General features: G+C 49.8%; 7 protein-coding genes across 7 annotated transcripts; 3 read left to right on the forward strand and 4 right to left on the reverse strand.

The window, feature by feature from the left end:
• Window positions 1–95: 95 nt before the first annotated feature.
• N7506_005894 (uncharacterized protein) lies at window positions 96–1,610 on the forward strand (the record flags this gene model as incomplete). Its single annotated transcript, XM_056955187.1, has 4 exons — window positions 96–454; window positions 504–803; window positions 852–978; window positions 1,404–1,610. 4 exons carry the CDS (start codon window positions 96–98, stop codon window positions 1,608–1,610), a joined length of 993 nt encoding a protein of 330 aa, XP_056809521.1.
• Window positions 1,611–2,553: 943 nt separating this feature from the next.
• Window positions 2,554–3,718, reverse strand: N7506_005895 (alpha/beta hydrolase; the record flags this gene model as incomplete). Its single annotated transcript, XM_056955188.1, has 2 exons — window positions 2,554–3,420; window positions 3,482–3,718. The coding sequence occupies 2 exons, from the start codon at window positions 3,716–3,718 to the stop codon at window positions 2,554–2,556; spliced, it is 1,104 nt and encodes a 367-aa protein (XP_056809522.1).
• Window positions 3,719–4,180: 462 nt separating this feature from the next.
• On the forward strand, window positions 4,181–5,442 carry N7506_005896 (uncharacterized protein; the record flags this gene model as incomplete). Its single annotated transcript, XM_056955189.1, has 5 exons — window positions 4,181–4,479; window positions 4,532–4,716; window positions 4,777–4,815; window positions 4,877–4,958; window positions 5,028–5,442. 5 exons carry the CDS (start codon window positions 4,181–4,183, stop codon window positions 5,440–5,442), a joined length of 1,020 nt encoding a protein of 339 aa, XP_056809523.1.
• Window positions 5,443–6,213: 771 nt separating this feature from the next.
• Window positions 6,214–7,173, reverse strand: N7506_005897 (uncharacterized protein; the record flags this gene model as incomplete). The annotated part of the gene is made up of 2 exons (XM_056955190.1): window positions 6,214–7,071; window positions 7,120–7,173. 2 exons carry the CDS (start codon window positions 7,171–7,173, stop codon window positions 6,214–6,216), a joined length of 912 nt encoding a protein of 303 aa, XP_056809524.1.
• A 403-nt stretch (window positions 7,174–7,576) lies between these two features.
• On the reverse strand, window positions 7,577–10,417 carry N7506_005898 (putative C6 transcription factor; the record flags this gene model as incomplete). The annotated part of the gene is made up of 1 exon (XM_056955191.1): window positions 7,577–10,417. One exon carries the CDS (start codon window positions 10,415–10,417, stop codon window positions 7,577–7,579), a length of 2,841 nt encoding a protein of 946 aa, XP_056809525.1.
• Window positions 10,418–11,220: 803 nt separating this feature from the next.
• Window positions 11,221–12,062, reverse strand: N7506_005899 (uncharacterized protein; the record flags this gene model as incomplete). Its single annotated transcript, XM_056955192.1, has 3 exons — window positions 11,221–11,335; window positions 11,391–11,472; window positions 11,525–12,062. The coding sequence occupies 3 exons, from the start codon at window positions 12,060–12,062 to the stop codon at window positions 11,221–11,223; spliced, it is 735 nt and encodes a 244-aa protein (XP_056809526.1).
• Window positions 12,063–13,688: 1,626 nt separating this feature from the next.
• Window positions 13,689–14,696, forward strand: N7506_005900 (NmrA/HSCARG family protein; the record flags this gene model as incomplete). Its single annotated transcript, XM_056955193.1, has 1 exon — window positions 13,689–14,696. The coding sequence occupies one exon, from the start codon at window positions 13,689–13,691 to the stop codon at window positions 14,694–14,696; it is 1,008 nt and encodes a 335-aa protein (XP_056809527.1).
• Between the last annotated feature and the right edge of the window lie 7 nt (window positions 14,697–14,703).

The raw sequence follows: 14,703 nt of genomic DNA on the forward strand, positions 1-14,703 counted from the left end.
AAATCGGGTATTTTTCTCTTGGATCGTACATCTGAGGTCTTTTCTCTTGTCTCCACATTCTCTTGATTTCGTGTCTGCCTTGAGCCCGGACCGACATGAAGCTCACAGGCTCCCACTATCTTTTGCTGCTATCAACATTACTTGGACTGTCCGGCGCAGACTCCTCCCCCAACGATGACTCCGCATGCATCGCTCGATCGCCGACGACCGGGCTATTCTTCGATCTCAATGCGATCTCATTATCTCCGCCCGAGATGAAAGGCGGCAAGAAGGTTTCGCAGGATGCGCGGGATGACAGCTGGCATGCGAAAGGTCACGACTACCCAGCCAACTTCACAATCAACATCTGCGCACCGGTCATTGAGAATGTGACGAACGTGGTGGGTGTGGAGTCTTCACGGTGGAAGAACGTCAGTGCATATTATGAACGGGATGAGAAAGTGTATTCTATTGGGTATGATCTTCATCGGCCTAGCTTCATGGCGCATGCTAATCATTCACAGAGAGCAAGCCTCCGAACCCTTCTTCCGTGGTCGCAAACTCGTCCTCAACTATACCAATGGATCACCGTGTCCCGATGACTTGAATATGGCCAGCACAAATGCTTCAACACGGAGAAAGTCCACCATCATGTCCTTCCTCTGTGACCGTGATGCCCCGGCAAGCATTGCAACTCCCTCGTTTGTTGGCTCCATGGACTCGTGCACATACTTTTTCGAAGTCCGCAGCTCAGCGGCATGTGGTGGAATCGCTGTTGATCCCCAGGCTGGTGGTCTGGGACCAGGCGGCGTATTCGGCGTGATGTAAGAGACCTTGGCGCATCTGGATCAATCCATATTAACCGATTTTAGTATGCTTATTGCTGTCGCCGTTTATCTCATTGGAGGTTGTGCCTATCAGCGAACAGTCATGCACCAGCGTGGCTGGCGCCAGTGCCCCAACTTCAGCCTCTGGGCTGGTGTTTTTGACTTTGTCAAAGTAAGTATTATAACACTGTTTCCGTGTTGGTCTGGTCGCAGCTTCAGATATGGCAATTTGGCGTCACACAATTCCCGGGGCTCGAATGGAGGACTACCTTACTCGAGGGTAGATTGAGCTCCATGGTCTCTACACTCTGGTTTCCTTCTTGTCCTCTTTGCGAATTCTCCATGTGCATGTGCTCTTGAATCTTCGTTGGCCTGTGTTGATCGCGGCTGTATGTTCTTGATTCAGATCTCATCATTCATATGCGTAGACTGTCCTTGGGGTCTCTTTCAATGGTCTGGATCATTATAGAGGCTTTCCAAGTATTTTATTTATTTTGCTTGCTTTTGCCGTCTATGCTGCATTCCCCGGATTCTTTTTATCACGTTTGCAAGCTTCAGACAATGACACTGACATTTTCTTCTTTCTTTGCCCAACAGGACATGTTCATTATAATCTTCTCTTCGCTCGGAAATCTTCTGCGGTGCAAGGGCTCACCTTCGAGAAATGGCTATACCCGTGCGGATTCCAACGGCCGAGGGGGTTTCATCGGTGCCATTGGAGGACGCGGACGTGGTGATTCAGGACGTGATGTGGATGCTGAGAATCGGCTCATAGATCAACTCGATGAAGAGTGGGATGATTAGCAATTTGCTTTGCTGCTATTCTTGTCTCTGGTGGCTTTTGCTTCCATTTCCTTTTCTTTATACTCCCTCTGCGGCAGGTACTGTACATCACCTGTCGCCTGGGCCCTCGTGTGATATAGACCATACACTGGGTTCTTCCTCAATTTCAACTTCATCAAATTATGTTGGATACGTACAACCTTAGAATGCATTCATTTTGTGCCACCGATAAGTCTGAGGTATCATTGAAATGCCTTAATCAATTATCCCACCGAAGTATGGATTGAAAACATGAGCTATGCCACAAGAATCCTATGTTTCAACTTTAATCCATATTTACAGGTCAACTCTTCTCTTCTTGGCAGCTCCCGGTGTTGCCGTGTTTCTCTCCGTCCGATTGTCACGCCAATATACCCACATCAACACGATTTCAACTGGGAAAGAGGCTGATTGGAGTAGGAGAAAGGTCAAGAAAGCTCGAGTATACCGAGGTTTATCTGACAATTGGAAGAACTGCTGCCCTGCAATAGCACCAATCTTGCTTCCAATAACCACCGTAAAAAGTTCAAGACTCCGAGTACGGGAATCTGTGGCATTGATACTAACGCATGAGTCGTTGAGGCCGTGGCAATACATATACTAGGCCCCCAAAACCCTAGGGGACCACACTATCAACATCAGTGCTCACGCAGTCGGTTCCAGCACATTCATAGTTCAAACAAGCCGGTATCTTGATCACATCGCTGCTTGCAACTCCGACATCTTGAACAATGAGCTTGAACCGTGGGGTTGGAAAGAAATGAAGCGGTGCATTTTAAAGTTAACCATGATAACGTCCAAATCCTTGCTTATGGGGTGAGGTCATGATCTCATTTCAAACACTGAGTACTTTCTAGGGGAACATCAGGCTCAAATGATTCGGCATCTAGGTTTGGCAAAACAAGCAAGATATCCAATCCCAATCCTACTCACGTTCCATCCACTTCTGCAGAACAGCAGCAACTTGCAAACTATTCTTTTCCATGAACACCATATGTCCATTTCCATGGATGCCGACATCCGCGAGCTGAAGATGTTGCGCTGGGACACCTGCCTGTTGCAAGAACTTAACTGTGCACCAATCATACGGCGCATGGTAAGACGATTCCGTTGTGAGAACCAACACAGGCACCTTGGCGAGATTGACGAGCTTTCTCGGTGCGGGAGAATCGGCCTGGATCACGCAATCGGAGTACATCGACGAGTTGGAGGTGATGACTTGCTTCACGAGCTCGGTTGGATCAGATAGGGCAGGCGAGTATGTGATGGGAATGTCGGTAAGCCCGTATGCGCGCGAAGAAGTGTTGCTGAAGACGGCTTCTTGGAAGGGAGGACCCGTGGGCTCAAGTGAGACGATGGAGTGCACGAGCTTCGGTCGAACATCTGCAATGAGCCAAGGCATGGCTCCGCCCTGGGAGTGGGAAAGGAGAATAACAGGCGAGCCGATGGTGTCGAGCAGTGCGGCACTGGCGGCCTGAACAGTTGACTGCTGGTAAGTTGCTGAGCTGAGGAACTCCACCGTCGAGGAATAATAAGTGTCGAAGTTGGGGTCACCCATGACGCCCGTACCATTCCATTGAGTGTGCAGTGATGCCTGCGGCCAGAGCTTGTACTGCTTCGCTGCGGTGAAGCGCTGCTGAAGCAGCTCGGCGCTGTAGGTCTTCATGGTCCCATTGCCAGGGAACCAAGCGCTGCGGCCGCGGAAGGTCTGATCAATGATATAGCATTCATATCCTTGAGACAGAAAGTAGGAGGCCCAACCTTCTCCTCCGTCGGGCTTATTGAGCCAGTTCTACCATGATCACAGTCAGCTTCTGAAGATGCGAGGAGTATCGCTTGAGCTTTATACATACGGTGCCTGTTTGAGCTTGTCCATGGATGAAGACAATTGGATGCGGCTTGGTAGAGCCGGCGGTAGGGGTCAATTTCTCCACGTACATCTGATCCGCAAATACATGTTCGCCAGCGTCATTCAAGATATACTGTCCTCCAACATACATGTATGATCGCTGGGCTGGCACCTCACCACTCCAGCCCGAGGCCGTGGCTGCAATCGCGTAGGCGATCAACAATAGCACTGATTTATACATGCTGCGAAGACGAAAGACCAAGGGTCGCACGATGCAAGGACAAGGTTTCTCAGCGAACAACCTTATTTATGTCACGACACTAAATGCCGCTAGACAAAAACACCGGATTGGTCTAAATCAACGCCTTTACGTGGTGTTTTTGCCGGAAATTCTCCGCGGTCGCGGACTCCAACCTTGGCGGGCCCACGCAGCGGAGCATAACGCGGGACAGATGGCCCCTAAACTTTGCTAAGTCGAGCTGTGAAACTTACTTGCGGCCTTGTCTCGGATTTGCAGGGAAATTAAATGAATCCTGCAGTAGAATTTGCAATATGGGTAGCCGAAAGAGACCGAAGGAGCCCCCTCTCTTTGATATAGTTCATTCCTGGCTGGATTTCTGTTCCTGTCGCTGTTTCATCTTTTTTTTTTCTTTGGTTCTTTTCTTTGTTCTATGAGGCTCCTAGAGAGGGTCACCTGCAGAACATGGATCCCACCCTCGTCCTTCTGTGGGTGTTCACCTGGGTGACCGTTGGCCTGATCGTCCTTCGGCTGCTGCTGCGGAAGTCAAAAGGACTCCCGTTCGTCTGGGGCGATTATTTCTCGGTGGGTGCGATTCTGTGTGCACTCGTACGACTCGCCTTGGTCCATGTCATTATTCTTTGGGGAACCAACAACATGTCTGCCGCTTTCAGGCAGAGCCACGAGTTCACCACTGAGGAGATCCATCGTAGAGAGATTGCGAGCAAATTTGTGCTTGCCAATCGAGTCTTCTATAATTCCTAGTACGTTCTGACTCGAGTGAACTGTATAGTCGTTTCTCATAATTTTTATTAGTCTCTGGTTGCAGAAGCTGGTTCTGCTTGATACCTACCGCAGATTACTCACGAACCTTCGCTGGGAAAAGCCGACGATTTTCTCGTATGTTGGTGTATTCGCTGCGACATATGTAGCCGTTCAAACTGTGACTTTCACAGAGTGCGACCCATTCAATCATTATTGGCTTGTATTGCCGGATCCTGGTATTACCTCCTCTCTTGGATGTCGGTTGTTGAAGTCTCTAGTTATCTAACGAAACACAGGCATATGCTGTCAGGCACAACTCCAATTGATCGTCGTCGGTAAGTTCCCTGCTATGAAGATCTTTGCAATATGAAACCGCTAACGCTCGGGCTTCTCCAGGTGTTCTCAATGTCATCACCGATCTCATGCTTATAGCTCTGCCGATTCCAATCTTGATTTTGGTCAAACGCTCCACAGTTGAGTAAGCTCAAGCCATCATACATCAAATTATTTACACAGATTCATCTCACTGACACATCCTCCTGTCTAGAAAGATTCAGCTTACAGCACTTTTTGCTGTCGGGCTGTTCATCGTCGCTATCACCATCGCTAGGCTACCGCAAAATGCCAAAAATTCCACTGCTCAAGTGAACAGAACAACTTGGGCATCTATTGAGTTACTCGCCGCTGCTATTGTGGCCAATGCTCCTGTCGTCTACGGCCTTCTCAAGGGACGAAAACAAAGGTCTAGAGATGCCGCTTCGGGGGCTGGATCAAGTGGGCCATCATGGCAAGGGCTCCAAAGATCAGCACATGAGCCTGGATTCGAACTCCAGGGTACCCGTCACAGCAAGAGAGGATCTACCCTTGGATCAAAGATGTACTCCGGGAATTATCTTGAGATAGGCGATGCAAGTAGCCATTCGTTATCTCGAGCTAGGGAAGAGGAAAGGGGTCAAAACTAATCTTGGAAGAATATGCATTAATGAAATCTTATAATCTATGTTTTTTCTTTATCCAACTATCCATGGATGGAGCCTTGGAAATAGGTCAGTGTAAGCCTCCAATGTTTCCCTTGGGTCATAGCCTTCGGTATTTTGGATCCCAGGCTTTAATTCTGGATATATATCCGTGGATGTTTGATCTAACCTCGGAGACTTGAAACCTTGGAAGCTTGAAGACACAGCGCAAACCAGGGAACCTGGCTCAGGTTGTCTCTCAAGATCCTGCAAAATCGAGACTAAGCAGCACCGATATGCAAGAGTTCCCGAGGTCATCAGCAAACATGAGTGATGCCGAAATCGTGATGGGCCTTGGGAAGTAGAGCTGTCCAGGTGTCAATCTGGAAAAACAGTTGATAATCCTTACTGCGCACTGACACTACATGAACCAGCATCATTGGTCTAGTGGTAGAATTCGTCGTTGCCATCGACGAGGCCCGTGTTCGATTCACGGATGATGCATATCTTTTTGCATTTTTTGTGTAGTTTACAGTGCCGTGTCGCTTCGTTTTTCAGCTCCGTCGGTATGCTTTCAAACATACGCTGGTATGTCTCATTGAGATTCAGTGGCAAAGATTTAAGAGCCTTCTCTATAGCTCTCTCGTGCAGACACCGAGCCAGGCAGTCTAACTGACACAATGCCCACCTAAACCTGAAAAAGGCGTCAGTAAGCTATCAGAACAAAGCCGTACACTGTTGAAAGGTGGAAGCTACCAGGTTATATTTTAAAGCGATTTAGTGAGCTACCCCTCCATCTGGTCCAAGATCTCCCTCAGATAGCTGGTACAATTCCTTTCCCAATTCCCCGTCGACGCGATACTTTTCGCCCACAGTGGAAAACTCGTAAGGCTCAGTAGGGACAGTATAATGCTGCATAATAATGTCGTACATCTGCCAAACGTCCGGGTCGACACGAGCCTCTCGGACAATATTTCGTTTCCCATCCAAATAGAGCAGCCGAAGTTGCTTGGTTTGGAAGGCTTCCTCATCCGCGATGAGAAGATAGACCTCGGTAACGACCCTATGCAGACTACTGGCCCAATCTAGAATAATCTCATCCCGGCTTTCCCTTTCTTTCCAGTCATCTGGACAATTCTGCTTCACGGTAGAGATATGCTTCTTAAAGTTATTTCGAAACAACTCCAGATGATCGTGAGGTATATATCGTAGCTGTCTTGAGTTCGTTGGGCCAGCAACCTCGGGTAGAATCTCAAATATTTGCCTCCAGTCATCGCCGAAATTGAAGAGTTTCTCGTCGTTGAGGAATGCCCAGTCTGAGGCTTCTTCAAACGTCTCTTCATCTATCCATGCTTTCAGTGTCTCCTCGTCTTCTAGGTTGGAGCTGTAGTGGGTTCGAAGAAGGATAGGTATTCCATCGCCGCTATGCATCCACTCGGCCTTTTTACGGAGGGCATCGGGTCTCCAAGGCTGAAGGATTATTTCAATTTCTTCGGCGGTTGGCTGTCGAGAGGGCGAGGTCGCATGTAAATCCATAAACCATTCATACGGGATCTCGTCTAAGTCAAGGAAGCCGTGAATAAGTCGAAGACGTTGCTCAGAGGGAGACTCTGGCGAGGCTGAATCCCAGTTTCTCTGTTTCAACGTGTTAGCGAGTTCCAAGCTTGAGGCTCTGAGACATACGATCAAATATTGTTCAACGGCTAGTCCGCCCCATGGAATGTGTTCTCTCCTCATGATGGAAAGAGTGAGAAGAAATAGGAAGAAACACAAGGGAAAAGTATCTCGGGTTTATTGAGGCTGAGGATCATGTAATAAAAGACAGAGTTTACGACACCTTTGTGATTGGCCTGCCCTCCCCTGGTTCTGACACTGTCTTGCTGCCTGAACATAAGGCATTTTTGGATTGAAATAGAAGATTTTCAAAGCTTTGGAAACATAGATAATCTAGAAAGAAAGTCTTCATGGAACCTACTTAAAACAAAAATATACAGAGAGGCCATCCATGGATATACACACAAAGCAACGCATCGGGGGGTTTTTAAAGCAAAACAAACACCCGCCCGCAATGTCGGACAGGAAGTCATTAAAAATGTAGAATCAAACACGTAGCAATCATTGCTCCAAAGCATATCGGCTTTCATTGCCGTGGATTGGGCCCAAGCCCAAGATCGTATGCACTCAGTGGCATACCTCCAGCGCCAAACTCTGGAACAGGAGGCATGTCAGGCGGAGGGGGATTGCTGTTGCTAGGCCCGGGCCCAGGTGGTGGGGCCTGTGGCGGTGGATTTGTACCAACGGGATCGAGGTTGAAGGGGAGGAACCATGCGCTGGGTTGGTAGAACTCACCCATCCCGGCGGGGGCGCTTGGGTCCATTTGGCCAGTGAAAAGAGTCTGGTCGGGGTTCTGCCCGGGGTTTGGTACTTCGGCACTATTGACTTGTGGAATAGGAGGGTTATTTGGGACAAATGAGGAAGGGTCGAACTCGGAGAATGAGCCATAGACGAATTGTCGGTCGAGCTGGGGTAGTTGATCGGTCGGGATGGTGAAATCGAAGGGTGGCTGACCAAACGACATTTGTCGATTCTGGTGGAACGTGGAAGCCTGAGGGAATGCACTGCCTGGAATACCTGGCGTGTTCCCCATTGTAACGTCCATTACTGATTGAGGAGATGTTTGTTCCATGCCTGGGACGCCGTCTGATAGTTTGCTGTTTTTGCGAGGTCGCGAGTGACGCGGCAAGCTTGGCTGGGGTGTGGGAGAAAGGCTTGCAAAGAAATCCTCAACGCTTTGAAGATCGGGCTTCTGTCCCATGACTGCATCATCGCCTGTCTCCTTGTGTCGGGTGTCGGGATCCTCCCAATGCACCCTTGACACGCCATGAGGATACTTGTCAAACCAGTCACCATACTGGAACATGGGTGCCAGCGAGCTGCCGTTCTGAACAGCCACGGAGCCCTTGATAGCCGCATCAGCAAATTGCCGGTAGCGGTCCTTGGCACTCTCGACCATGTAGTGGAACATTCCCCAATACTTCTTCATCTTATTAAGATAGCGGTAGGTGTGTCGGAGATTCTCTTTAGAGCGTGCCTCCAATTGTGGGTTCTTGGAGAAGATACCCCAAATGTGGACAGTGCTGGCAGAGTAAGCACAATACCCAGCGAAGGGAACAGTGAGAGGATAGGCGGAAGCGCGATCAAAAAGCACCGATATGTGATGCGCTGCTTCCACTGCGGCTCGACCCGCATTGCTGAGGAATGGCTTTGGCATGTCTCGTGGTGGGCGTCCTCCCGGAGACAGAGGAATGGCGAACTGATTCAAAAACAGCATGTTTTGGTGTATGATTATATGAAGGAACAGGAACTGGTTGGCGATCTTCTCTGCGGCATGGATCTGTAAATTCTCATAGGTGAATGTAAAAGGAGCCGGAAGGGAGGCAGAAAATTCATCGATCTGCCTCTTGAGGTGACTGTAACCTGAGTCTGGGTGCCAAAGGGGATGTGAATCTTTTCTTTTACCGCCGAGGTTGAGATAGTCAACGATACGTCCCCAAATGACGATTGCTCGGATGATGTACGCTGAGACGCCCATGTTATCCTTTACATTGGATAGCTGGCCTGAATCCTCAGACGTGGGGTTGAGGACATCACCGTCCAGGTCTTCAGTAGGACCCGGAATCTCCATTTGAAAGTGGGTTTCCTGTATAGGAAGTTGGATCTGTAGGAACTTTTCATTTCCAATCGGCGGTCGCTGACTTCCCGACGAGTTATAACGATCCATCAAGTAGCATGCCCACATAGTGCGCCGGCGAATTTCCTGATCAGTGAAGCTCAGCTGTGAGCCGTTGCCGGATTTCTGACTGAGCAACGGGTCTTGATCGAGTTCTTGATGAAGCTGCAAAGCATATGCCATCCTGAGTGCCTGGCCTCCAAAAGACCAGCTACGTCCACCATGGCAGGTCCCAAATTCATGCAGACCAAGAAGCAGGAACACGGTCAAAATGGTGATGTTCGGTTCGTCGTGCCGGCTCAGAGCAATGGCCGCTGCAGGATTGGCCCAGTTCTCTCCACGTAGGAACTGTGGCTCAGAATTGAGCAGAGGGTGTGTGGAGAATCGTGCAGACACCGCGCAAACGGCGAGAATCAAGACAGGGGGTACCGTGCCTGCTTTGAGGCGTCGCATGAAACTAGGTTTGTGAAGAAGAAGATATGACTGCCCATAGACACAATCGAAAAACACCTCCGCAAGGTGCTCTTGAATTTCCAGCGAAGGCAGGAACTCAGCTCCCTCGGTCAAAAGCCCACTCCCATCGGTAGACTTGACTTCGCGGTTCATCGGGAATGCCTCCTGGGCCGCCTGGCGATCCGCATGTGTCCACCCGTCCATTTCTGCAGCAAACGCCTCATCTGCAGATCGCTTTTTCTGGGCTTTTGATGGCTGGCTAGTCGTAGAAGGTTTCACGGTCGATCTGCCAATGGAAGCCATGTCTCTTGTTTCCTCCTTGGGTATTGTTTTGATCACGCGATCTTCCATCCTCTTCAAACGTTTGTCCAACATAGCCATATAGTCCGTGCGAGGTGCCGCCTTCCTCGTGGTCACCTTGTAGACACACGGAATCCTAGACCGGGTGCAATGTTTGCATGCCGGCTTCTCGCCGGAGCAACGAATTTTCTTGCGGCGGCACGCGATACAAGCCAGAGGCAAGCGCTTCCTCTCCTTTCCAGCCTTGGTCTTCATTTCGCTCCAGGCCGGCTTATCGGCGTCGTTGTCGAAATTGGACGGATCGCCGATATCGTCGCGGTGGGCGTCTAGCCCAGCGTTCTCCGCTAGCGCGGGGTCGGCGGGTTGTGTGCTACCGGGGTCGCGGGAACTTGCATGGCTTTGCGTATCGAAGTCTTCGAGAGCTGCTGCGGCCTCCTCTTGGCCGAGACTGAAACCCGGAGAGGTTCTCAATGGCGACTCATCCTCCGGTTGGATCATGACGGGTGCGGATACCCCAGGACCCAGCCCCGAAGCATCCTTTGACACGGTCGGGGAGATAGAGAAAGAGTTTCCCAAGTAGGGATATGATCAGATAAATCCGGGGTAGGATGCGAAGACAGGGTAGAGCAGTTGGGGACAAAGTGAAGAGAGAGGAAGGAATATGGGGAAGGTTCAGCGGCGAATGGCTTGGCAAATGCGTCCAGTGGCAGCGCCCTTATTACGGAGGCCCCGGGCCACATTTTCTGCTCTGAACGAATAGCAAAGGTCATAGCAAAAGCTTTTCGCGCAGTAGATTTATATACGCAATCGACTTCGAGGTTACATTTCAGATGTGGGTAATCCTCATATTATGCTGAGCCTCGTATTCCAGGGATACTCCCCCATTGTAGAGTTTGTACTCCGTGCCCAGGTGGAGCTGCGTGCAAAGGGAGTACGGAGTACGGAGTATGGGCATATAGATCACATAGATCATATCATTTTACTCCGTATTTCTTCTGTACGAGCTACAACTGTAGGGATTCAGACGCACAGTCGGATGATTCACTGTTAGACTAGTCCATCAAAGCTTGATTACTGTGGAGATCAGGAACTCGCGCCCGAAAGAATAAAGATATCAGTTGACTCCAATGCATTGTGCAAAATTGATGCACCCAATGTAGTGCCCTTGCCATCTTTACAAACAATCAACGTCAAATAGTCGCCTCGGAGTATCATGGTGGCATGTCACGACTCATAAGCAAGGCTTTTGCCGGAACTCCATCTCAAACCATGTCCACCCAGTCCACCCAGTTGAAGAAAATTTAGTTTGACTTGGGCCGCCCTGCCTTTTGGCGAGGTGCGGCAAGCTCCAGAGAGCTCAATATCTCACCTCCGAGAACGTAAATGTTGTAACTGGGGAACACAAGCCACGCGCCACTGACCCGAGTCAGTCATATTCAGACAAAATCTAGACAGGACGCAGCGAACTTACTTGGGAATAATCCAGTAGAGGGTGAGAGTGAGCGCATCGTTGTGGCCGATATTATGGAAGCCAGAGAAATACTCATTGAGCCCTGCGTCATCGTGTTAGAAGCAACTTATTCATCTTGAAGCGGTGAGACTCACAATAAAGGACGGTCTTGCTGAGAGTCATAACAGACGCGGAGTAGGCGACCAGCAGCGCGATCGCGCCGATGCGCCCAGCAACCACTTTGTCCCCCTTCAACAGCCACAAGAATCCTTTCGAGACCGGCTGCGATCCGCGATCGCTCACAACCGTCGATCCATACAGGTAGACGACCGAGAGATACCAGAGATATCCAGCTGTTTCAAAAAGGTTCAAGATGGTCTGCGCGGCGGTGAATCCGTTGCGCGCCTTGAACGCGGGCCAGCCGTAGATGTAGTCGACCGTTCCGTACAGCGCGTAAGGGGTGTAGAGAGGCGAGTGCCACTTTCCACCGGGCATACTATACGGTCGCAGCAGGACATAACTGGCATCCCACAAAACCAAAGGGACAGACACGAGCAGCCAGATTGTCACGGCAGCAGCGGGCGTATGGGTCCATTTGCGCGAATTGGCGGTGGTGGTTGGTGATTTGATCAGCTCTTTTGCGGCGCGTTCCGGGGAGGGGAAGTCGCGGGGATGGTGTCGCGTGGAGACCATTATGAAGGTGTAGTGAATGCCAACAGTGGAGGAGTATGGTATTTACTCAAGACGCAGTAAAAGTGGCGGAGAAAGCAGAGAGGAATGGGGGCATACCTTCCCTTCCTGCGGTGACGGCCAATGACGTGGAGGATTGTCGTGGTTTATGCACGTCCGCTTTGGGTAATTCGCCTCTCTCGCGTCAAGGTGGAGTTCGTTTGGAAAGCTGACCATAACACATCATTGAGCTAGCCAGCGGGTTCTCGATAGTTTGTTTTACAGCCCAATCAGAGTGTTTGACCGCCGAATGGCCTAAATTCCAAGTCATCTTCATGTTGTACACGGGCCATTAGTTCGGCAATTGGCAAATCAGCGGGGTCTCTAGTTCGTGGTACCTGTGATGTGTAGTTTCTTTTCTGCTGAGACCCTTATTTTTAATAAATTCAATGAGCCTATTTGGCATATATCATACAGAGTAATTAGATTATTTTCACTTGCTTCACCAATCAATTGTTATACTCCATTTCCTCACAAACCACGGCATGGCCTCCCAGTTCTTCTGATCCCACGGCTGACAAGTTCCTGCGGCCCGGCGCCGTACAACAAGCGCATGTCGTGTATAAACATCCAACTTTAAATCCCATAGGTTGAAATCATTGGGCATGGCAAAAGACTTCATGATGGCACGCTCCCGAAGGAGGGGAATGGGTATGAGGTCCAGACTGGCATGATGGGGAATCATAATTTGTGCCATGGTTGGTTGGAGATGGATTGGTATTGAGGAGTTGAAAGTTGATGCAACTAGGTCCTGTGGGTGATCTTGTGCTGCGATAGATCTGTAGAAAGGTGACATGTATGGACGGCTGCAGTCTGATAATTGATCAAGATTAAACCCCAAGCAAACTGCATTATGAAGCAGCGCCACCCAGATGGTATGCTGAGAGGTTTGCATTGCATTGCTCACTGGGTCAGCGAGGAATGGTGGCGAGGGACTACCTCTTCGACTGGCGGCTGAATGGTGGGCCAAAGACATTGGAGATATTGATTCTGTCGCATACTCTGTTATATTTTCCGGTGTAGTGCTTGATGATTCTGATGGTCGAGGAGCGAGTTTTCTCGTTCGCCCATCGTCGTCAATACGCTTCTTGCGTTCTTTCTGCCGCTCTCCTGTAAATCCATATCAGCCATGCCTCCAGGCTAATGAACGTGACCCCATACTATAAGCTCGCTGTGCAGCCCTATTTTGCTCCTGGCGGGCTGCAGTGATGACTCGCTTTTTTGGCTTATCGACATGACCATCTGGGCGCTGATCAGCCCCCACTAGAGACGCAGACATTATCGTACCTAGTCAGTGAATCCAAGATTTATTAGACAGCAGACCTAGGCAATGGAAAAATAGAAAAAAACGTAGCAAGATTTCAAGATGGTTAAGTTCGATTTGCCCGAAAGTCGTAAGCCACAGCGTGGGCCAAAGTGGCTTACACTGGCTTACGCTTCTGGACCAATCAGATCCACCCAACTATATCCCTCCAGGTCGAACTCTTTCTCGAAGAACCTGGTGCCGTGAGATATAAATAAGAGGTTCTGCCCTCAATAAATCCCAGTTTACCATTCTCTATCTTTTAAACCATTCAAAATCACCGAAAAATGGCTACACCAAAGATCATTGCAATCGTTGGGGCCACCGGCACTCAAGGCTCTTCAGTTGCCCGCACATTCCTGGCTCTTCCTAACTGGCACGTCCGGTGCTTGACCCGAGACCCAAGCTCGGAAAAAGCTCTTGTACTCTCGAAGCTAGGCGGCGAACTTGTGCGGGCAGACCTGGACGACGAAGATTCCCTCGTGCAAGCCTTCGCCGGTGCACACGCAATCTTTGTCAATACCGATTTCTGGATCCCCTATCGTGCAGCACTATCTTCAGGAATCGACCCCCTCACCAGCGCCAAACAAGGATACGAAGCAGAGATCACCCACGGCAAGAATGCTGCCAATGCTGCCATGAAGATCCCGACCCTGGAGCGATTCATATACTCGGCTCTGGGTCCGATGAAAAAAGCATCGGGGGGAAAGTACCCTTCATCCTACCATTGGGAAACAAAAGCCCATATCGTCAATTATATCGAGCAGTTGCCAGACGTGGCAGCCAAGACTTCGTTCATTTACATCGGCGCTTACATTTCGAATCCTTTCCTCTACCCGAAGTTTCAACCAGAGAGTGGCGCATTCGTTTCTGCCATACCGGCAACAAAATCATTGCGCATGCCAATCATCGATACCGCCAACTCGACCGGTCCTTTCGTCAGGGCGTTGGTGGAGGATGAAGCACCGGGGATGAAATTGCTGGCGTATGATGATTATCTCTCAGTGGATGTGTTGATGGCCGTGTGGTCCCGCGCTCTTGGAAAACCAGTCCATGTCATTGAGATGAGCGTCCAGGAAATGCACGAAAAGACAGCTATTCCAGTCGAAGTTTTGAGCGGCCCTGCGTTCATTGAAGAATTTGGCTACTGTGCTGGTTTGGAAAATGTGGTGGAGCCTGCCCAGTTGAAATCTCAGATTCAGGCCAAAACATTTGAGGAATGGCTTAAAGCGCAGGATATCAAGGAGATCTTGGGGTTGAAGGATCAGAATCAGTGGGATGGTCTTGTGCAATAGATGTTAA

Source organism: Penicillium brevicompactum (assembly GCF_028827555.1).
Source record: "Penicillium brevicompactum strain IBT 35665 chromosome Unknown utg000005l_segment0_segment0, whole genome shotgun sequence".
Taxonomy (NCBI): domain Eukaryota; kingdom Fungi; phylum Ascomycota; class Eurotiomycetes; order Eurotiales; family Aspergillaceae; genus Penicillium; species Penicillium brevicompactum.